This window comes from Aethalodelphis obliquidens, unplaced genomic scaffold, assembly GCF_003676395.1.
Source record: "Aethalodelphis obliquidens isolate GAN/ISIS:26980383/991018 unplaced genomic scaffold, ASM367639v1 scaffold15, whole genome shotgun sequence".
Lineage (NCBI taxonomy): Eukaryota > Metazoa > Chordata > Mammalia > Artiodactyla > Delphinidae > Aethalodelphis > Aethalodelphis obliquidens.
In genome coordinates, this window is record NW_020837959.1 from 462112 (window position 1) to 485572 (window position 23461).

Sequence of the window (23461 nt, forward strand, 5' to 3'; positions counted from 1 at the left end):
TTTAGGAACATTTATTGATGTTTAGAATTGATATAAATATGTATGACACATAATACTACATAAAAAATAAAACCACTGTTTTGTCAATACCTAACGTTGGTATTACTTTACATTTATCTTCAAAAAACTAAGACAAACCCTGAGGTCTGACACTTCTGCTCTGTGGGACTGCTAGGTCAAAAGTCAAATACACATTGATTTAAATGATAGAACTCCTTCGATAATATCAAATACACTCAATACACGGTAACGTGAAAAAAAGGAACCTTATGTGCGTATTGTGACTTCAAGTGTATTAAAAAGGAAAAGAAGAGATGGAGAAACGGCCTCTGTCACTCAGGCTGCGGCCGTGGGGTTCAGGGGGCTCTGCCCACACTTCACTGAAGTACTTTTCAAAAAAATAAGAGCTGTGTACTACTTTTAACCTTTAGAGGAAAGAAACCAATCAGAAAAAGCAAATCTCCTTTGCACAAAGGACGAGCTCTGAGTGACTCTCGGGGGGCATCCGGAGTGGGGGGAGGTCTGCCCTGCTCTGGGCGCCCCGACTCCGGGCGTCCCGCTGCCAGGTGACAGTGGCCCCACCACCCCCAGGCCCCGCCGGGGATGGCAGTTACCTGGCAGAGAGCCTCGTGCCGTTGGCAGTTGAAACAGCCGACGTGACAAAGACACCGCCGAGCGATCCCTGAGCCATTTCTGGAAAGAGAAAGAAAAGAAAGCAAATTTCACAAAGCAGAGACCGCAGGAAACAGGCCCACGAGCTGAGACGGGACGGCTCTCCAGGCGAGGCCCCTCGGGCCGCCCAGTGCCATGCCCGCTACCAGCCAGAAGGCAGCCCGCTCGCTGGGCCCGGCCATCGGACCAAGCCTCGCGAAGACAGCACGGAAGTCCTCCCTTTACTTCTCTGAATCGGCGCGGCCACCGACGATGCCACCACTGTGCCACGGGAGGGCAACCGCCACCACAGCGCAGAGGCGGGACCCAAGGGGAGGAAGGACCTACGTCGACCCCCGTCCTGGACGCAGCTGTATCGCCAAGAACGGGGGCCGTGGGGAGGGCAGCGGGGGTCCCGCAGGGCAGCTGCTGCATCCAGAGGAGGTGGAGGCGCCCCCACGGGACGCTCTGAGGCCAGACGCCCACTTATTCTGGGCCACTTGGGAGCGCTCGGGGGTAATCCACACCAGAGGCGCAGGGGCAGCGTCTCCTCTCTCACCGCAAAGCCCTTCCCCTTGGCGGCTGGGACCCCCCAGCTCAGCCAACGAGCCGGCAGAACGGACGCCGGGGACCCAGGAGGCTCCCCACACCTGCCGTCGGGGGCAGGCCCAGGGCTGCCGAGACGACGCTTTTCTCGGTCACTCTGCTGCAGTGACTAAGCCACTCCCTGGGGTCGGGTCCACGCCTGCCATGCTCCTCACAGACCTGGGGCCCTACCTGGAAGGTGAGATCCTGACGTAACGCCTGCACCGTATGAACCACACGGCTCGGCCTTGTCGCCACCCCCCCGCCCCCCTGTCCCGAGGGGCCACGGCCCCGCCAGATGGCGTCCTGCTGCTGCCGCACCGGCACCCCACAGCCCGCCACCGTCCCACGTCCCACGTCCCATCTGTCTCTGCTCTGGGCACCGGGCGCGAGCCAACCCCAGCGGAGGGGGCGGGCGTCCCGTCCAGGACGGAGCGGACCTGTCACGTAGGGTTCCAGCGCCTTCGGCACCAAACTTCTCGCCACCTTCAGGTCGTCGGCGGAGCAACTCCCGGACTCCAGCCCGCAGGCCATCCCCATGCGCTTCAGCACCTCGATGTCATCGTGGATTTCAAACGTGTTGTCGAAATTAAACAGGTACTCAAACCTAGAGGAGAAAGTCACCGTCAGAAGAGCGCCGTCTCCACGACAGAGTTGGACACCTGGCTCGGGGGCCCCGAGCGGGACACCCCACTCACCCCAAACCTCCCTCAGCCACACAACCCACCACCTCAGCGCCAGCAACCAGGGAGCGCGGGCGGCACCTACGCAGCCCGGGGCTGCCGGCCGCCCCAGGACGTCCCGGGCTGGGCCCTGAGCACCGCCTGCTGCCCTGACAACACCCCTCCTTCCCGAGGAGCCGCACACTCAGGGAAGGGAGGAGGACACCTGCAAGGTAATGACGCTGAAAAGATCGCACTTGGTGGCTACAAGCTAGACCCGCAGCAAATCAACCAGATGGGCCACCTTCTCTCTGCCCCCGCCCCCCGACCAGGCGTCTTCACGCGGCCAAGGCCCCTCCCACCACGACCTACTTGTCGTTGGAAATGCTGCAGTCGATGACCGTCTTCTTGCTGGTGTTCACGATGATGAAAGGCAGGTGGATGACGGAGTTGGCGGGGGGCGGCCGGCTGGCCTGCTGCTCCGCCTGGCGGTTCCTCTGCACCAGGTTCTTAAAGGCGATTTGCTAAAAAGATGCACGATTGACGCGCACCCACACCTGCTGCCACCGGCCACCTAACCCTCCCTGGGCGTCCTCAGCGGCCCTGCCCGGCACCCCCTCAGAGACCAGAGCAAACACGCGGAGGGGGGCCGACGCCAGCAAACGGCAATCCCACTGCCCCCACGGCAGGCGCTGCGTTACCTGCAGGATAAGCTCCTGGAGCTGCGACTGTTTCTGCTTTATCCTTTCCAGTCTTCTCTGTCTCTCCACCTTCAAAGACAAGCCATCGGCATGAGACATCATCACAACTGGTTTTCACAGCATATTTTAAAATCCAAGGCAACACAGGGTCACTGAGGAAAGGTCCTCGCCGAAGACGTGTGCCCTGGGCCTGACGGTGGGGCAACAGAAGAACCTAGAATGTGGCAGACGCTGCGGGCACAGGCCAGTTTCTCTTAACCTCAAAACTACACAAGCTTCTTCCATCTTCTCGTCTTCTGGACACGGCTATGGTGTCTTTTTGAAAACCCCACAAACTGGGATGCAGCGTTCACCCACACTGGGGGAAACCGCCCCCGGACCGGGCCGACTGCCCTGCCACCAGTGTCCGCGGCCCCAGACGGCCGGAGGGTCACCGTCAAGTGGGAAAGCAGGGACGTGATCAGGGGCTTCAGGACGCGGGGAGACCTGCCCCCCACCGCCGCCCAAGACACTCAGCAGGCGCCAGTGGTGCAGACGACCGACGCCTGCTAGGAACACGCGGCGGACGCAGGGCTGGAGGTACCTCTAGGTTCTGACACTCCTGGGCGGAGTTGGTGGGCAGACCGATCCACTTGATCTCCTTCTTCTCCTTGGAGATGATGTTCATGGCCATCAGCACGTTCAGGGCGTCGTAGACCCGCCGTCTGATGTTCTTCTGGTCGTAAGCCTGGCAGAGACAGAGGGAGATCTCCAGACAGCCCAAAACCCGAGCACACTCGAGGCTGGGCACCGTCCGCAGCCCCCGTGAGGCAGCCCCCCGCACGGCCCCGCTCGGCCCGCCAGCCCAGGCAGGGGGCGTCGCCACGGGGAGGCGGCCGACACACGGGGCCGGAGCCGGTGCGCGCTGTGGAAGCGCCGGGGACGCGGGGGCATCACCACACAAGCGGGCCGGGAGACCTTTGGAAGTGCTTTCAGAGCTTCTCTGCATGTCTGAGGCCATCTGAGACACAGACAGAGGGCCGGGGTGTCCCGCCCCGCCAGCCTCGCGGCCCTGCCAGCCCCGCCGCGCACACGCTCACCGACTCGTTCGGTAAGATGTGGTTGTCCGCGGCGCTGAACTCTGCCACCAGCTCGTCTGCCACCTCGTTGTAGGACGTGGTCCCCTTCCGCTGCACCTTCTCGCAGACCTTCATGGAGAAATGCCTCAGCCCCTTGCCGTTCTTCTCCCCTTTCCTGCTACGCTTCCTTCAAAGACACAACAGGAGAGCAGTGGCCTCAGCACACAGCGCCAGCCCAGGATCCAGACCCGCCTCCTAGGACCGGCGGGCGCCTCGAGGGGTCCCGCGGGCTGCGCTCAGCAGAGCAGGGACGGGAGCCTGGCTCCGTCTCCCCGTCCAGGGACCCCCTCCTTCCTTTAAAGGCTGGAGAACAAACTTAAGTGGCCGGACCTTACACGTGTATCTTCAGCTCTCGGGAAAAGTGGGGCACGTGACCCAAAGGGCAGACCCCAGGACACGTCCGATGTGTATCGGGACGCCAGACAACGCTGCTTCTTAAAAAGATGTCGACCGACATCAGGGGTTATGGAAGTTCTGCTGCACATACAGGAATCTGGGGGCAAACGTGAGCCAGTGCAGACACCCTGATGGCCACGTGGCCGCCGGCGCCCAGCGCTGAGGCTGGAGCGCTTCCCCTCGGCGGGGAGCCCCAGCGTCCGACCTTCCTGAGTCGCCACAGCGAGGAAACGGTCGCCCCAAGTTTCCAACTGACGAGTTGCGGGAGCTGATGATTTTTGCTTTAGAACCAAAAATACAGACACGATTCTACATCTTTGCTTTTGTTTGCTCTTAGGGAAAGTTGCACAGCTGACCTCCGAGTAAAGTCGCTTTCACATCGCTTTGCTTTTGGAGGAAAGGAACAGGGTGGTGTGGCCGTCACACAGGGCTGTCCCCACGGCCACATTTAGCTGTTTAGGAGAAGCTGCTGCGAAACCCGCCACGTTTATTGGGGTTCGAGAAACGGTACTTTCTGGTACAGACAGCGCAAAGTGTGAAAGTTACCGCTGCGTTGAGAAGCCAGAGCCCACCCCCAAAACCGCAGTGGAGTCACCACCCCCAAAACCGCAGGGCGGCGCGGTCCACGCGTCTACTCCGGGCACGCGCTGGCCAGGGCCCGATCCTCTGGCGTGCTGGTCGGCCACGTAGCCAGAGGCTGGGGGGTAAATTCTAGGCAAGTGCTCACCCGGCAGACCAAGGTGAGGGGTCTGAAGACTGGTTCTGGGAGACAAAGTGGGTGTTAGGGGTGTGTGGGCTTCCTACCACGATAGTGTTGGGCGCTGCAGGTCTCTGAGGCGTACCAATTACCTACAGTCAGAAGAGACAATTCAAAACAGTCAGAATCTCCTCCACACGATGCTGCCGCTTCATCACTCTCGTTACCTACAGCCGCCGCCGAGCTCTATTAACCACAAAGGTCAGAGAACAGTCACGTGGGCACCCAACGGGGACACCTGGAGCCCTGGGCAGCGGGGGACGCCTGGCGGCCTGGCCGGGCCTGGAGACGACTCCGAGGGGGACTCCCACGTTCCTCTTTTACTTCCTTTCCTTTCAGTGACACGAGACAGGATAAAACGCTATGCTTCAGCGGTGCTAAAATGAGCCCCCAAATGAAGAAAAAAAGGAACGCAGGGCTAGCGAGGCTTGCCAAGCGGGGAGCCCCGGGCACCCCAGACAGCACGGGGCGGAGGAGAGGCCATGGCACCGGGGCCGCCCCCGACATCCACACACCCGTCCCTGCACAGAAGGCGTCTTCTGACACCAAAGGCTCAGAACTCTGGTCCCATCCGTCGACAGTCACACATTACGGGGACACGGGGACACTGCCTCGTCCAGCCACGTAAAATCCTAGCTTCCCAAAGAGCTCGTGCCCGACCCAGGAAACCACTCGAAGCACCGCTTCCTGGTGACTGCACGGGGATGGCGCCGAACGTGTCAGCACTGGTCCCCAGCACTGGGCGCGTGGAGAGCAGGCCGTGTCCGGGCTATTTTAAGCTGGACACTCCCGCTAGTCCGCTGCTTAGTGGGATAAGGGCTACCTGCCGTGGCCCTGGGACAGCTGACCTGGCACGTTGCAAATTATCCCTAAGCCCAGGTCACCTGTCAATGTTAATGATCTGCAAAAGCCACAGAAAGGAGAACAGCTCAGCTGAACTGCGTTCTTTTAATTCACGCTCCCAGTGACTGAGGCATCGTCACCGTGTTTTTCAAACTGCAGGTCACTCTCATCCCAAAGACATGCGATCAAATAGCTAGCGTTCTGGAAAGTGAGGCAGGATGGAAACGAGGGTGAAGCCCCAGAGGCGAGGGCCCCGGGTCTCGGCGGGAGGCGCGCAGCCAGAGCCTGTGGCCACTGGCTCGGGAACCTTGAGACCCGTCCCTCTCAGCACTCCGCCCGCTACGTCCTCAGGAGAGCAGGCTCGGGACGCCGGCCCAGCCCTGCGTGGCCGGCAGAGGCCAGGCTGCTGCCGCTGCCCCCAAAAGGGGTGCCCAGCCTCGGTGTCACTGCCCCACCGGACACAAGGGCCCACTCCACCGTCCACCCCTAAGGACACCTCCCGTGGGTTCCACTGTTCTGCAAGGAGAACAGAGCACCAGGCACACAGCAGGGCCCAACAGGTGCTCACTGCAAGGGCAGCCTCCTTCGACAACAGGACAGGTGAGCGGGGAGCGCACCCTGGGCCGGCGGGCCACTGCCCAGAGCCCCGCGGAGGACACCACAGGTTGTGTCCCCTCACTCCCCTATTTTCACTATTTTCCATGGACTTCCCTCCTGTGGGAACCTGCCAGCTCTTCTGCTTTTAGCCCTGTGTCTGTAGAGATGGACAGGCATCTGTGGCGGGCCAGCTTTAACTCTGAGAACGGGCATTCTGGGAAGAACACATTTCCACAACTAGCTGGGCTCCGAGACGGCTTGGGGCAAGTCAGCAGTGGAACTTCAGGTGGATAAGCTGCAGGTCGGAAAGGCACCACCAGAAAACTCTTCACGTTAGCTTCCTCCCAACTATTTAAACTGGTACTAATGACAGAACTGTTGCTATAATCACCAAGCTATTCTCAGGCGTGACTCTGCTATAACGTAACGCACAGTACCTATAAAATAAAATGATGTGGATTATAACTTCTATCAAAAGGACATTTATTGGATATCTGTGACGTGCCCAGCAAGGCCTAGGACTCCCACACACCACGGATCTGAAAAATCACAGCAATGCTGCTGAGCAAACGTGGTCCCAGCTCCCTGACGGGGGAGGCCACACCGCTGCCCGGGGCCGCCTGGCGGGGCGGTGGGCGGTGAACGCCCCTCCTCGCACGGCCCCGTGGAGCCCTGAGGCCCGTCGGGAAGGGAGCCGCCAAACCCCACAGGTGGGAGCTGACGGGCCGGTGGGAGTACTTGGAGGAGAGGCGCCTGGCACAGTCCCAGGAGCGCAGGCCCGCCTCTGACCCCCTCCCATCGGCCAGGATGGGCAGGGAAGCCCCCGCCCTGCAGCACCTGACGGCCGGCAGAGCCCTGAGGCCGCCGTGAGGCCCGCACGGACACCAGTCTCGAGTCCCGGGCCGGCAATCGGCCCGCCCTGAGGAGGGCCCAGGCCCGGGAGCGGCCAGCCCGCACCAGCTCGGGCCCAAGAGCACGCGTCACCCCAGGAAGCACCATCAGGGCAGACGCGGGACCAGCGTGGCCGGCGGGGAAGCTGCCCTGGCCTGGCCGGGTTCCGCCGTCCAGCGGCACACACAGGAAGGCCCAAGCCGGGGGAGGACACACGGCACTGGCCACGTGCTCCTGAAACCTGCGGGCCCAGGAAGGGAAGCCACAGGGCCAACCGTGCACCACCCTCCCGGCCTTACCACTTGCTGAGCGATGTTGACATTGGACTGTCCGAACGTTTTTGGCAAGAGCTGCTTCCCAAGCGTGTTTACTGTGGAGGGATGAACGGCCACTAAGGACACCACACCTGCAACGCAAGGAGACCAGAGGTCACGCCCTTCCTGAACTGAGGCTCCAAGTGCCAGTGTCAGGGGGAAGATGCCCCTTGGGAGACAGCCTGACTGCCCCCGACCGTGTTAGACCCGCGGTCCGCCGCGAGCCGCTACGAAGCCGATGCCCAAATCTGAGGGGGCTGCACCCACGCTGCCACTCTCCCTACGACGACCCCTACCCGCCCCTGTGCCCTCGCGTCCAGGGATCGGGGGCTCCGGGGCACCCAGGCCGTCACCAACCTACCCGACCCCTGTGGGCTGTCTGCCCACCGACAGAATGCTCTGCTGGGACCACAGGCCCCGAAGCTAAACAGCTCTTCAAGTCTGCAATTCTAAGACAATTACAGAACTTCACAGTTGGAACTAACTCATATTCCAACACCTCTCTGTGTGTTGGCAACCTGGCGTAGAAATCTAACGATCTGCTTTTCCTCGAGAAGTAGAATCCGCTTCTGTTTCCAGGAGGAGTGACTCGTGAGGAGCTGCCACCTCTTTAACAGTCAGATAACCTAACACAGAGCTGGGGAAACACCTCAGGGGGGACGGAAACTTTCCTCCCCTCAGCACGAGCCCGCTGAGAGCGCTGTGTGCCCACACCAGCCTCGGTCCCAGGGATACAACGGTGAACCCCTTGCCCCGCCGACACCAGAGGGCACGCGTGCCCGGGGAAACCGGCAGGCGGGCCCGGGGGCACGAGCGTCCTGGAAGGGCCGGGACGTCTCAGGTGAGAAGACATGGATTTCCAGCCCCACTGGAGGGACGGAGAAGCCCCGTGTGGACAGGACCCCCCGGTTCCCTAAAGCACACGGGCTCCGGGCCCCCAGGGTGGGTGGCGGGGGTTCTACAGGCAGGGAGCCTTGCACCAGGCTGCCACCGGAGGGCGTTTTCCTTCACTTCCACCAGGTTCAGCAAGAGGGAGAGACACGGCCTTCCGTCTGGCCTGGTCCGAGGTCTCATTTTTGAACTCTTTACAATCCATGCATTTTAAATACACTTCTTCAAATTCCAGTAAACAATGAATTCTGATGCTACGTACGAACAATGAATCATTTCTATTAACCTAAGTTGACGAAGACAGATATGCATCCTTCAACTGCCTAAATATTAATATTTTTACCAATCAACACCAAAACAATTTAAACTATTGGCTGTAAGCAAAATAGGTTTATCTGCTTTGAGTTTTTTATATTCCTCTAAAAATAGAGATCTGTATCTTAACAAAAACAAATATTTAAAAAATTGTTTTGGATATGAGAAACATTTTTTAAAAGACACAAAATTATTCTGTTTTGCACTGAGAGATTTAAAATACACTTAGGCAATTAAACATACCACGTTCAGATTTACATACAGATAAGTAACTAGGAAGTTTAAAAATACGGAATTGGTTATTTTCACTAAAAAGAATAACTTTTTTTTCAATTTGCAAATGATTCCGTTTTCAACCACCCGTGAGCGCGGAAGCTCGCCGGGTCAAAGCCCACAGCAGCTGTCCGGCACGGCTCCTGGCGTCGGCCTTTAAAGCCATTTGTCCGTCGTTATGCGGAGGCCACATCCACGGAGGGCTGCGTGGCCACCTCGCCGCCGGTCTGCAGGTCCGGCTGCGACACCCAGCCACTACCCGGGCTCTCGCCTTTGCCCAGCTCGGGGCGGGGAGAACTCGGGGGTGGACCGGGCCAGCCCCTCCTCACCTGCACCCATGCCGCCTGTCCCACCCCGGGGATCTTCCCCTTGCGTGTACGCTGCAAATACAAGTAATAACTTTGCAGGCAGCCTTAGCGCCAGTACACAGCACGCACAGAATCACGAATGCCATTTCACTGTCTCTGCCGAAAAGCTCCCCACTCCGCCCGGCCAGCAGCTACCGCGCTCAGAGCGTTCACTGCGTCTTCCACGCTTCCCACACATGCCCACGCATCCACGGACAATGTGAGTGCTGTTTGCGGGCCTTTACATCTAGAAGGTAGTACGTACTGTACGCATTCTGCAACTCTGATTCTGATGTTTTTGAAACTGACCCACAGAGAGATCTAGCTGACTTCCTCTAAGGCTGGGCCGATTCCATTTTAATATCAGGTGTAACTACACAAACATACAATGTAATATCTACACGTTCCCGGTGCCCCTTCTCCAAGGGAACCTGGGTCCCAGGTGACCTTCTGCGTCACGGGATTCAGCCCAGCGCTGGCCTGCGGCTGTTCTGCCGGCACGGGTACGCGCACGCACGCACCCCAGCACCCTCTCCCAGGTTTCTGACAACTGTTGACTCAGTTGAGATTGGCTACTTTTGGTCAACGTCGGGCATGGAATGGTATTCCGCTTTTGGTTTAATCTGGCCAGAGCAATCAGAATGCTTTACACGTTTTCCTGATAAACGTGCCACACACAACCCATTTATGGGGGCGGGGGCGTAACATCTCAGCCACAGGGAGGTTAAATTATAACACAAGCTAGGAATCTGCTCCCTAGAAATAACACCGCTTTAACCATAAAACGTACTACAAAGCCTTTCTTAAGGGAACTACCAAACAAAGTATTTTCAAATATAACATTATGAACCAGAGAATTCCTTTCAAAAAAGCGAGTTAAGAATATATACTGTCTGACCTGTTATAACCATTAACAGAAAAAGGATTCTAAAATTATTACATAGGTTTATCATTAGTAACCATATCATTAATATCCAGAGGTTTTAAGATACTTTAAAGTATGAAAACGTGAGGTTTAGTGTTTTCTTGAGAATAATTTTAAGCAAACGTTTAAAAATTTCCAGAACCTAATGTTTGAAGAGTTACTATTTGCCTGCCATGCTACAAATACCCTGTGGGCTAACGTGGCCAAAAGGGTCAGGGCAAGGCGGCCACTCGCACGCTGGGTCTTCCCAGCCCCGCCAGCCGCTGGCCTCACTGGCACTGGAAGAGCCCGGCGGCTTCCTTGGTTCTCAGGCATCAGCGGGAGCTGCCCTCCTGGGCCATTACAGCGGCCACACCTGCCCACGTGGACACACCACTCACGGGCAGGCCCTGCGGGAGCTCCCGCATAGATCAAGGGGCAGCATTCACGGGCCTGGGGCGCCCTCTGGCCGTCTTGGCGCCCTGACCCCGGCCACTCCTGGGCGACTCCCCACCACGTCCTGGGGAGCAGCCTTCTACCTCCCCGAGAACCATCCCCACCTGGAACGTCCTCTGAGCCCCCGCCCTGCCCCAGGGGGCCACAACGGGGAGGGGCACCTCGTCCTCCTACAACAGGCCTCCCAGCAATACCGGAAGCTGAGTTCACCCTGCGGGTGTGTGTCTGGAGGGTAGGTTCCGAGTCTCAAGAATCGTCAAGTGACACCAAGCCTCCAGCCGCACGTCACTACTAAGTTCTCGCCTCTGCTGCCCGAGAAGCCCACCCTCAGGCTGAGGGACAGAGTGACCCGGAGTGACCCGCGTCCCCAGAGGACGCCCCTCACCAGTGAGAGGAGGACCCGCCCTGGGAAACAGCACGTCCCGGGAGTGGAAGATGGTGGCCTACGCGCACCTGGTACTCAGGAGCCCAGAGCTGCCATCGGGCCACAAAAGGTGGCACCAGATGTTGCCGGGAGAGGACAACACAGGTCCCAGGACACCACGTGCATGGACACCAGGTGTCAGACGCTCCCGAGGAAACGTGCACTTAAACGCACGTTTACGTCTTCAACTGCACCCTTGGGTACGATCAGCGCTTTTTTTCAGTGAACACGTATTATCTGTTTGATGAAAACTTTCCAATTTGAAAGGCAACAGCAAGCATGCCGAAGGCAGACAGAGATCAGAGGAAGGAAGGCCCTGCAGCTGCGGCCCCGCACGGCACGGCCTGGTCCACCAGGCATCACAGGCCAGCACCTCGAGGTGGGCGTCCCTCTGACCCAGCAAATCCACAGCTGGGAGACCGGCTCAAACACACCCACTAGCAGGCGTCCATCCCGTGTCCCTACAGGAAGGAAACTGCAAAGCTTGGGGCCCCTGGGAAGAGGGCCCGCAACGCCCCGCCCCACCCCCTCCCCTCAATCCCAAGGGTGCAGACAGACGTCGAGGCTCATTCAGGACACAGCGCGGACGAGGAGACGCCGCTCTCTCACGGGGGCACCGCGCACCCGCAGGCTTGAGGTGGGCTTCACGGGCATCAGCGTGGCTGCCCTGAGGCGGAAGGAGTATCCGTGCCCTGTGCTGTGTTCTCTTCCTCACACTTTTCCCGAATCTCTGCATATAGCACACAACTTACTAACCAAAATAAACTGCGGCGCTGACCCCGGTCCTTCGGGGGCTCCAGGCAGGCAGCTCCCCAAGTGGGGCTCCCACCGCTGACTGAGGTCTTCACGTCAGGGCACTCACACCCACCCCACACTAGACACACTTATCCAGAGACGTGCCTTCCCGAGACGGGCGCCCTTACCTTTTCCAGGACTAAGGTTCTGGTCGATGAAGACCTTGAGTTCCCCGTTGGCTTCAATTAGACCGGCCTGTGGGGGCAACGACAACACAGTGAGCAGGCGTGGGGAGCGCGGCAGTCCATCCAGCAACCCGCCGCTCGCACACCTCGCCGTCCCCACGCAGCCGCGAGGCCCGGGGGCACGTGCTGGCTCACCCACCGTGATCGGCTCTCAGCAGCGGGAAAAGGATCCTGTCAGCCTCTGAATCTCAGCCTTTGGGACACCGTGCAACACTTCCCTTAGTTATCAACTAAGTCACATGGCATTTCACATTTGGGATCAGCGATGCGTAACCACGGGTGGGCCACCGGGAAAGCAAACTGGTGCTCTGGCCTGAGAACAGCACCTTTGGTTCCGTCAGCGTGCCGGACACCGCGCTCCCAGCATCAGGACAGACCTCTGTGCATGGGGGGCGTGGGCCTGGGGCCCGGGGCACGTCCGTCCCCGCCCTTCACGGCCACGGGATGCACCCAACACCCCCCAGCGCCCCCCTCGTCCCAGGGCGACCAGAGGGGCACAGGGCGGCACCTCACGGTCAAGCGTGTTTGGGGCACCAGCACGATGGGCCGCTTGAACGAAAGAAGCGTGTGCCCGACACGTGCGACTACGGAGGGCTCGGAGCACCGCCCGAACTGTCATGGTGACAGCCTCGGGTGAGACACGCTGGGGACCCGGACCTCCACAGACCAGCCACGGTACCGCCCTGCCCGCCCGCGTCAGGCCGTGTGGCGGCAGCCTCCCCACGTCTGGGAACCGCCAGCGTTTCTCTGCTCCGCCAAGCGCCAGGAGGGGCACCTGCAGCCACACCCTGGACCCAGCGGCTCTGCTCGGAGCGGGGCCCGGATCCAGCCCTCCCGACCGGACCTGGCCGCCAGACACGGATATGTGCGTATGTGCACATACAGATGCACACAGACACGCATGCACGTAAACACACACACACCCCAACGCACACCACACGCTCACACGTCCACACACACGCTCACACGCCCACATACACAGCAACGCACACCTCGCACGTGCCCGCAACAACCAGGTGTGAAAACAAAAGCTATGGAGACCCTGCCCAGCGGCCCCGAGACCGGCCGTGGAGAAGCCCACCTCAGCCCTGCACCGAGGTGGGGCTGGGCGGGCACGTCCGTGAGGTGCTCAAATGCACGCACATCCCCCACGGGTAGACGGGGGAGCCCCCCGACCTGCTGAGGCCCCAGACAAAGGCAGGCCCCACGGGGGAGGGGCCACCCACAAGCTGAGCCCAGCAACGCCCTGTAGCCGTTTCCTGACCCCCCAAGAAAACGAGGGGGAGGACCAAGTGCCTGACCACCAGGACCGCCGCGGATCACGGCTGGGGAGCCCGCATCTCACGGGTCCCAGAAACGCCCCAGTAATGCAGGCTCGGAGCCCCAGAGCCCCAGAGCGAAGACCCGCCAGGGCCAGGAAGGGCCGTATAAGGACGCGCACCTGGAAGAGGCGACGAGAGAGGCTCGTCCCCCTCGCCTGGACGGCAGCAGCGGGCAGGGGGCCCCAGGCCCCCCGCCCTTCCCTCCGGCTTCCGTGTTCCCCGTCCTGCTCCCCCAGAGCTGACTCCGCGTGAACGCTGCAGCCACAGAGCAGAGACCCGATGCGGACATGCCAGCTGGCGGTCAAGGAGGTCTGCCTGCCCCCATGACGAGGCCAGTGCCCGCAGGGCGCAGGGGCGGCCCGCCCTGGGGACCAGCGTCCCCCGCGCCGAACAATGCCGCTGCCCCCGTCGGCCAGGGCCCCGATGCCCCCGGCCTGCTCGGTTCTCACGCTTGGCCCGCAGCGACGTGACCCACGATAGCTCGGCAGCTCACGCCCAGGAAGTCCTGCGTTGGGGCGCTCGCCCCCCACCCCGGAAGCAGGGCCCACCCTCCGTTCCTCGGCCGCAGGCTCTCCGCAACAGCTGCCCGGCCAGAGCCGACGGGCATGGCCCATCCTGCAAACTGCTGAGGGTGGGGCAAAGGGCCACCCTTCTCTGCCAGCCCCAGCCTCCCACCTAAGCCAGGGGAACTTGGACCAGGAAACGTAGGAGAAACGAGGCAAACGGCTCACGAGCTCTGGGGCAGAGCCGGCTCCGCAGCGACACTGCACAGAAGCGGCCTCCTGACCCTGGACGCCATGCCGCCTGCACCCACCGCGCGGCGCTCCAGAGCCTCCCACACTCCAGCGGGGAGCCACAGCAGAGACGGGGCCAGAACCCACGACAGCGCCTGCGTCTCCCGCCGGGCTCTCAGCGGTCCCCTCGCGGACGTCTGGGCCGCCGCAGGGCCCCCCACCGGTGCCAGCTGACCCCCCGTGGTGACACCACCCAGAGCCACGGATCGGGCTCCGCCGCCTCCAGAGAGACCCCACCCCCCCCAGAGCTGCCGGGTGCTCGGCCCTGATCTCCCAGCAGGGGCGAGAAGCCTGTGACACCCGACACCCGACTGAGGCCCAACGGCCCGGAGGGGCCCGTCCCCTCACACGGACGGCCGCGTGGACGGCAGCCCGCACCCAGCCAGGCTCCCAGGTGCAGAAACTCCCTCTACTTCCCCACACAATGTGTCAGAATCACAGAGGAGACACAAGCTCGCCTGCACGTGAAGGAAACAAACACCTGAGAAACCCTCCCTTCAGACAACCTGAAGCGCCGCACCAGCGCCGCGGGGACCTCCTCGCTGAGCCTGGAGGAGCCGCCTGGACCTGGGGCCTCGGGGGCTCCCGCCCTCACCGGGGACCCGTGGGGACCGCGGGCTGTGCCCCACAGCGGGGTCGCCCCTCCTGTGCCGCTCGCTCGGGGTGCTGCGAGGACACCAAGGCCCCCCGGGGTGGCCGCCTCACCCCTTGGACGCCGCCAGACCCAGGGACAGACCCCTCGGCAAGGCCACCCGCACCCGACCCTCCCCAGCTGCTGGGAGAACACATGTGTGTTGTTACTTTCGGCCACTGCATTTTGGGGTCACTGTTCCCACCCAGAGACGATGCCGGTTACAGGTTTCCTCAGAACATAACAAAGCACTGCTGTTCACCATCCGGCCGCCACTTTGGGGGCAAACCTACGGCCGTGGGCAGCCGCGGCCGTGACCCCTGGATGTGACGCGACCGCAAACCATCAACGACACGCAGTCACAGCCCAGCAATTTCTCAGGTCCCCTGACCCCAGGAGTCCCTTCTGAGGGACTAAGCGAGCGGCACTGGCCTCGGGGGGGCGGGCGACAGCCACAGTCAAGCAGCTCGAGACGTCAGAGCGACGGCATCGGAGCAGGGCAGACCCTCGAGGCCACCCCGCTGCCCAGACGGCTCCACCTCACCTTCTAGACCTTCCAGAGACGCTGCACACAGACGTCGCCATCACCCCTGAACCCAAGGCCCCTCTCGCCCGGCTCTGTAGGAAGGTGACAGAGTCGTCTGCGGGCCTGAAGACGACTCAGGCCAACACCCTAGCCCGCCCCAGGCTCCGTGTGGGGACAGCACCTCTGCACCGCCCCTGCCCTGCAGGACACTGCACCGGAGCGGGACAAACCACGGACAGCGCCGACCTCGGGAGAGGAGCCGGTCCACCCAGGTGCGCACGGAGGGGTCGCGGGCATCGTCACCCACAAGCCACCCGCCACCCCAGTGCAGCCTTTCCTAAAACGCCCGCTTCCGGAGCAGGCCTCGGGGCCCCTCCCCGCACCTCGCAGCCCAGAGGCTACGAGCTCAGGGCCTTGACAACAGGCATCAAAACACAGGTGGCGCTTGACCCTCGAGACATGTTTCTGAAATTGCAGTGAATTGGAACATCAGCGCTCTGGACTCGCTTTCTGACAAAATCTTTGTATTTAAGGTGCAAACCTGGCTTCCTCTAGGGAAACACCATGCTGCGAAATCCATTACATGCAAACCAACAACAAAGGCACTCGTTTGCCATAACTAACCTTAATTTTCCTTAGAAAAACCATATTCTGCCTTTTGTGTTTGTAGTTAGCGGAAAAAGTCGGTTGCTCAATCACAGTAGGTACAGCTATCCCATCCACAGTAGCCATGACGGTAAAACACGTGTTCCCAAACACACAATGCTGCTAGAAAGAGCTGAACCAATTAAGAACGAAAGCTGAAAAGCTGACAACTACTTTACTTAAACTAGCAAACCTTCCTACTGCCGACACCACCACGCTCCAGGCTTGAGAAATGCAAAGTGGGGCCCCAGCTCGTCACCTGCCCCCAGGAGGCGTGACCTGGCTGAGCCCTGCCGCATCTCCCCCCCAGTCTGCCTCTGCATCACCTCCCGGCCGCCTTCGCTGGACCCCGAGGATTCCGCACAGGCCAGGGCCCGCCCACCGGGGAGGGGTGCTGAGGGAGCCAGTTTGCACGCACGCGCGCACCTTCACCTCAGTAACCTCCTCCTGACTCATCCTGAAAGGCTGCAGCACTTCCCGAGCCACACAGGCACACCCAGCGCATCAGTGCTGTCATGGTGACGAGAAAAAGACAAAATCCATCATCGCTGGCCCTCGTGGAAATCATGAGAAAACCTAGTCCACAGCATTCCTTAACGTCAGCACTGACGCGCATACAAGAGAAATGAGGTCCTTTCAGCACAGCAGTCACAGGAGCAGCCCTAACGTAAAAGGACATGGACCCCGAAGAACGCTGCCCCCCTCGCCGGGGGACACGCACCCGGTGAGTGAGCCAGGCCCCCCGCTGGCGGGACTTCGCGCCTGCCCAGTCCCCTCCCCCGAGCGCGGCCTGACCTGGTGGCCAAACCCGCAAAGGCCAGGGCAGCTCACGAGGGACCAAGTCGCCTGCCCGCTGGCTCACCGCCCCTCCCACCTGCATCTTGTGTCCGTCTCTGTCTCTCCCCATCTCTCTGTCTCTGTCTCCCTCTGTCTCCTCGGCCCCCTCACTTGCTCTCATGATTTGAGGGCGACAAGTGGCCCCCGGGGGCCTCGGGGACCATCGAGGACACCTTTGGGTCCCGTGCTCCTGCCGCAGACGCCACAGGTGACAACACTGCTCTCAAGGTCCCTAGACTCTGGGTGACCTGCTACGGAGCTGACCGAGGCCACCTGCCACGGAAGGGCCACCACGGAGACATTATGAACCAACGAGGCCGGAGTGCCAGGGCGAGGGCTGAGGTCCATCACTGAAGAAAGGCTCCAGGTGGACAGCACAGCTCGGGAGGCTGTGCCTGGAGCCTCAGATCCAGCTCCTGCCACAGACACCACAGAACAGGTGAAACCGGCCCCTGGCGCTCACAAGGCGGTACAGGGGAGGCTGCCTGAACGGGTGAGGACCCAGGGCCACGTCCACGTGAAACACCCCACGGGGCCCCAGTGGCAGAGCCCCTCGGGGTCTAGGACCAGCGGGGAGACACTCGGGAATCAACGTGCAGCATTTGGGGCATTTCTCTTCTTTATTTATTTGCATTATTTTTTGAGCTACAGCTGATGTACAACATCATACAAGTTTCAGGTGTAAAGGTTTCTCACCTTCGAGGGACACGGCCTGGAACATCTGATGCCACGACAGTAGCAGTGTAACCAGTCCCGGGGGAGGCAGGACGGTGGGACAGCCCTGAACCGAGTCACTCAGGACGCGACAGGGGTGCGGGCCCCTCCCCCCCCGCACACATTCGAGGTGGCCCAACGAAGCCGCCTCTCATCGTTCATATTTACCAACATGAAAACGCCCGGGACAAACCCGTGGAGAAGAACAGCAGGAGAAGACCGTCTGAGAGCACGTATGCAAAGCCGTGTAACGGACGTGTAAGTTACTCCCAAAACAACCCCCAAAATCTAACAGCAAGGCCACCCTGGACCGTGATTTCAGACGACTCTTAACTTTCTTTCCGACTCTTACATGGATTTTTAAATAAACCCTCTACTTCCATAACTGGGCAAACATGAGGCTCCCGCCACTTCCTCAACAGAGGATCCAGACGCCCCAGGATCCCAAGATCCAGGAAGCACGAGGTTGGGGGGCTGCAAGCCGCGGCTCTGAGGCCGGGACCCCCGCCCCGGGACCCCCCGGTATCCACGGAGAGGAAGCCAGGTGGCGGCCAGAGCCACAGTGGCCACGGCCACAGCGAGTGGCCTGAGCCACAGGCAGGGAAGCATCGGCCACAGGTCTGGAGAGGAGACGGCCGGCGGGCGACAACGCTTCCCGCACCAGGCCCAGGGCTCGCCACCAGTGGGGGTCACACTCACGAGGCCCAGCGGGCTGCAGGGATCGGGGGGCGCAGGCGGGACCAGGAACCAGGGTGAGGCTGCAGAGTTCAAGTGAGATCCTGACCCCCTGCCGGGATGCTGGCTACTGTCCCCGAGGGGCACACGGCCGGGAGGCAGGGCACAGCCCAGCCCGCGTCTTCTGCTTCCTCCTCAGGGGCCCTGACGCCCTGCTCGGAAATGCCAGGGCTCCAGGGCCTCCTGTAGGGCATCAGAGCCCCCCGCGCCCCCAGAGACCCACGTGTGAAGGAGCGCTTCCCCCCACTCCGCCCCCCAACCTGCTCCCAGCGCCACGCAGATCGTCTAAACCATCACCTTCCACCCACCAGAGAGCAGGTGCCGCCCCACTCCCAGCCCCCAACACCAGGTCCTGGGGCTCCCGTCAGACCCGGCCTCACCCTCCCTAGAAGGACGCGGCCTCTAACCCACAGTCTGACCAGCCTCACTCATCATGGACAGAAAAACAGCGAATTCACTCCACAACAGGTGCAAACTCAAGACTGCCCTAAGAAAACGTGACACAGCTCCGAGACAACTTCACATACCTGCTTCCGTCCCGCTTTCTGGCCTTTCTGCGGCAGGCCTGCAGGGGCTATAGCCCTGCCGCACCCTCTGCCAGGCGACGGAGACTAGGACCCCGCCCCTCTGCAAGTCGCCCCCAGGGGAACATGATTTCAGGTTCTTTAGGACCAGAAAGGCTGACCCAATGGGCGGGCTTCTCCCCTTCCCCAAAGCCCCCAAGGCCTGTTCTGGGTTTGCCCCTCGTCCGCCCTCCTACCCACTGTGCCCGGCCGCGGCCCCTCAAGGGGAACCCCGTCCCCAGACCCAGTGCAGCAGGCCCTTCCCCCCAACAAGTCCCTGCTGCCCACACCCCATGGGCACGTCCACACTGCAGCCAGGATCCTCCCTGCACCCCGATGCTGGTGGCCTGGGGCCCTCGGCTGCACGAGGGGGTGTTCACCCCCAGAGCTCCGATCAGATCCAGATGCCATCGATTCAGCATGAGACATTTTCACTCAAACCCTGATTTTTCTGAAATGCAAATGAAACAACGTAAAGATGAGACCCACGCCAGGTACTCAAGTCCCCAAGACCAGGAAGCAGAGGACAAGCCATCGTGTAACAGCTGAGGCCGAGACCACGGCCCCAGAGGGGCAGGAACACAGACCCGTGCCGGCCTCGGTCACACTGCACCGGGACGACAGGGAAGGAAGAACCTTCAGACACCTGGAAACTACTGTTCCTAACGTGAAACTTCCAGGTGTGAACTCTGGCGTGCTCTCCATGGTGTAGCCTGAAATGATGGTATATCTGCCACTCGTGCTGACGACAGAAGAACCAAATCTTAACGTTTTGCTGTGAAATGACGACAATGGTTTCACGAACATCCTTTGTTTCTGGAGTGGATGCAAATCAACAGGAAATCGGCACCCGGATGGAGGGTGCAGCGCGGGCGCGTTCGAGTCACAAAGAAACGGGATGTCTTAGAAGGAACATACTCAGTCTCTGAACCAAAAAATGCAAACTAAAACAATGAATTTAAAACCTCACCCATCAAATGGAGCGAGTCTGTGGGTTTTTAAATTAGCAAACTTGGTGTTAAAAACGGGCGGTTAACATGGGCTCCGACAACCTGACGGGAGGAGATGCGACTCGGCACGCCCGCCCCAGGAGGTCCTCTGAGGACGCCTCAGGCACGGCGCACACGTGTGTGAGCGTCCACCCGCAATTACACTGCCAGGAACCCGTCCTCGGTGATCATTGTGGATCTGTGCAGACGTGAGAAGACTGAACTGGAAGCCGCCAGCATCCCCACGGCTGGGGCCTGGGCACGGGGACACGGCAGAGGGGCTCTGCCGAGCTAACCCAGCCCCACCCCTTCAGGACCCTCCGAAGACCCGCGTGTCAGGCCGCCACTCGGCTGTGTTCGCTTCTAAACGCCCACTTGTGCCGCTTATGTTTGTTATTAAACGCGTGGAAAAAACGGCAAACAATCTAGGTCGCATTCAGCACCTTTAAACGTCCTCTACGTCCTCCATCCATCCTGCAGAAATCAAAGCTGGGCCTTACGGGCTATGGTTTATGCAAGAAACGTGAATCGATGGACCCGTTCGCCAAGAAAGGGCCTTCGCTCTACAGCCAGGGGGCTGGGAGGGCAAGCATAGGTGTTTGAATTTTACAAGATGAGTTTAGGAATGTATTCTTTTTTATTATTTCCCATTTTAGGTCACTTTTTCGGTAAGTGACCACCTACGATTCCCCAACGTGTCAAATAAACGCACAGCTGCTAAAGATGACACAGGAGAAGAGAAAGCCTGACTGGGGGAAACAGCGACAGCACACGGACGTGGACGGGGTAGACGTGGGACGCACAGAACGTTCACACGTGGGTAAAACCTTTGTTATGTACAACTAAGTGAAGATCCGACAGGAAGAACCTACAAACCCCCAACAATCCCCTCAGATGCCGGCTGGCAGATGGCTCCTTTCTCTTGTTTTCCTTCTCCTGGAGCTTTTCCAACTCTGGCCCAACTAACAATGCATTTACGATCACGAGAAACATTCCTTGAACGTTTTCAGTAATTCACACTTGTCCCTTGCGGAACTTCTGCTAAAAGGAAAACCCAAGGTTTGTGACAAAAACGCCTGCTGGTGCGACGTCAACCAGCAAAGACAAACTCACGGCTGCCACACATTTAGCACGGCTGCCTGGGGTGGCGAGTCCTCTGCGGGATGGGCCAGGAAGGGCCGGCAAGTCTGTCACCGGTGACTGGGCAGGGAGGCAGAGCGGCACGGCCCGCGGCCCGGTCCACAGGCAGAATCCCACCCTGGGTACCATCCAGCAAGCGCTCCGTGTCCCTCTGGGCCCTCGGTGACACGAAGTCATCTGTCGGGACACCGGGGTACAGGTGTCAGGAGGTGCTGCGTTTCAGGGCCCAAGGGAGGCCCAGGGGTTTCACTCTGTCAAACCAGAATCCCCTTAAAATCTGGATCCTGTGAACACAGGACCTTGATGGACAGAGTCCTGAGCTCAAACAACAGAGGCCGGGCTTCCCTGGTGGCGCAGTGGTTGAGAGTCCGCCTGCCGATGCAGGGGACGTGGGTTCGTGCCCCGGTCTGGGAGGATCCCACATGCCGCAGAGCGGCTGGGCCCGTGAGCCATGGCCGCTGAGCCTGCGCGTCCGGAGCCTGTGCTCCGCAACGGGAGAGGCCACAACAGTGAGAGGCCCGCGTACCGCAAAAAACAAAAACAGAAACAAAACAAAACAAAAAAAAACAACAGAGACTGAGAGAAATAAGTCCAACTTCACCCTGGACCCTCGAAATCCGTGCAGCACATCTGCTCCGGGCCCAGATGGCGCCACCACTCTTAAGCCACCACCACCGGCTCCCGTCCAGGCCCGCGCAGCGTAGACAGACTCCGTACCGGCCGTGCCCGTCTGAGCAGAGGGGCCGGGTTGAGTCCCACCTCCATCTGGGCCAACGCGATGCCACACTGCAGAGGTCTGGCCCTCACGCCACGAGTGACCCAGGGCTGTGGCCCAACCCCGCTCCCCCCGAGGCCCAGCCCCCCTCAACAAACAGCACAGAGCCACAGGAGGAGAAGCCAGGGCTGGCGTCCGAGCAAGAACCACGCTGTTCTACGCTGCAGAAAAACGAGGCTCGCTCGACACCAAAGAGAAGGGCTTCCAGCAGCGACTGTGTGCGGAAAACGCCCCGAGGGGCCACACTGCGCGTCAGGCTGGGTGCCGAGCCCCAGGTCCACAGCGCACCCCGGCGTGACTCGCTCACCGAGGAGCAGGGCTGAGAAAGCATCCTGGCTGTACCAGGAGACAGACAGCGTTTCCCACCAGGTGCGACGCAGCCGCGGGGTCCAGGGCGGCACTGCTGGTCCTGCCACAGCGTCCTGCTCTTCACACGGCCTCAGAGTTTCTCCAACTTCACTCCGGGCAGAAAAAAGGTGATTCCGAGACAGGAAAAGCCCGTCGGCAAACACGCACAGCAGTGCTGGCTGCGCCGCTTCGCCGCAGCAGCTGAGCTCTCTCGCTCGTGCCTCAAGTGGGAAGAGAAGCACCGCCAGCGCCCGGCGGCCCCACCTCACGGCCTGAGAGACACGGCCGGCCCCGCCAGCCCAGGCCCCCTTCCGCGGCCCGAATCTCATCACCGAGGCAGGCCTGGGAAGCAGCATTCGGGACGTGTGTTTCTAGACAAGCTCATCAAACCAGGCCTCGTTACGCATCCCTCACAAGCCTAGATTCCACGCGTGTTTCTTCGGTCTCCTGCCCTCAGTAACACAATCCAAGGGCTTTTCCATAACCTCACAGAACGCAAAGTGCAACCACAGAGCAGCTCCTCGGTGAGGCCCCCGAGCCCTGACGGCAACTCACAGGCCCTCCCGGGACTGCTGGGGCCGAACCGCGGCTCACCTGCCCTCTGCCCCCAACCTGAAGCAGGGAGGGGAGGGTCCCAGGAACATCTCCGCAAACGCAGGCCTGAGATTTCACGAATCGACTACCCACCACCTGCTCTTCTCAAACCTTTGTGACGCTGGAGGAGGACTGGTCCTCCCAGTGGGGACGCCAGCCCCGTGTCCTCCTTCCGAGGGTCACTCCGACGGCCGGGGCGGGGGCTAGTCACGGGCTCACTCCCTGCGGCCCCTCCAGTCCAGTTCTAGAACAACTACAGCCGCTACACAGGCCCTTTATCTTAAACCCACAGTCTTCCAAAGGCCAATGGCACCAAAGCACTCATCAGGGCCACAGACCCTGGGTCACTCATGGCGTGAGGGCCAGACCTCTGCAGTGTGGCCCCACAGACGCAGGACACGCGTGCACCACACGCTCAGCACACGCACACGCTCAGCACACGCACACATGCACACGCTCGGCCCCCTACACGCACACGCTCAGGAAACACACACAGACACACATGCACAACGTCAGACGCCATCCACTCTCTACTTCACACAACTGCAATCTTTAGTACGATGAGACATCTCTGCCGGTGACAGTTTTCACATTTCCTTCCACGCCTACATTCACCGCAGGAGCGTCCTGGGCACTGGAAGCCCTCCCATCAGGATCTGTCATGGGACCAGAGGCACAAAACAAAACCCACAGATACCCGGCTTCGTGAATCAATAACCAATGAACTGCATTTCCCCTCAGCA

The 23461-nt window shown here is 60.4% G+C and overlaps 1 protein-coding gene across 10 annotated transcripts in view; it reads right to left on the minus strand.

Moving 5' to 3' along the window:
• The window catches only part of TFDP1 (transcription factor Dp-1), a 34087-nt gene extending 15619 nt beyond the window's left edge, over positions 1-18468 (minus strand). Inside the window, exons 1-11 of one of the 10 annotated variants that reach the window (XM_027115753.1) lie at positions 12245-14922; positions 12049-12115; positions 7501-7607; positions 4956-4962; positions 4841-4875; positions 3679-3844; positions 3183-3326; positions 2600-2668; positions 2271-2422; positions 1677-1843; positions 615-693 (exon numbers count right to left, since the gene is read on the minus strand). In XM_027115753.1, coding sequence (XP_026971554.1) covers positions 615-693; positions 1677-1843; positions 2271-2422; positions 2600-2668; positions 3183-3326; positions 3679-3792 — 725 coding nt within the window. In that variant the 5' untranslated portion in view covers positions 3793-3844; positions 4841-4875; positions 4956-4962; ... (1 more) ...; positions 12049-12115; positions 12245-14922. Of the gene's footprint in view, positions 1-614; positions 694-1676; positions 1844-2270; positions 2423-2599; positions 2669-3182; positions 3327-3678; positions 3845-4840; positions 5057-7500; positions 7608-12048; positions 12116-12244 lie in introns of those variants that run through there. The other 9 variants (XM_027115754.1, XM_027115750.1, XM_027115757.1 and 6 more) reach the window with 9 other exon arrangements.
• Between the last annotated feature and the right edge of the window lie 4993 nt (positions 18469-23461).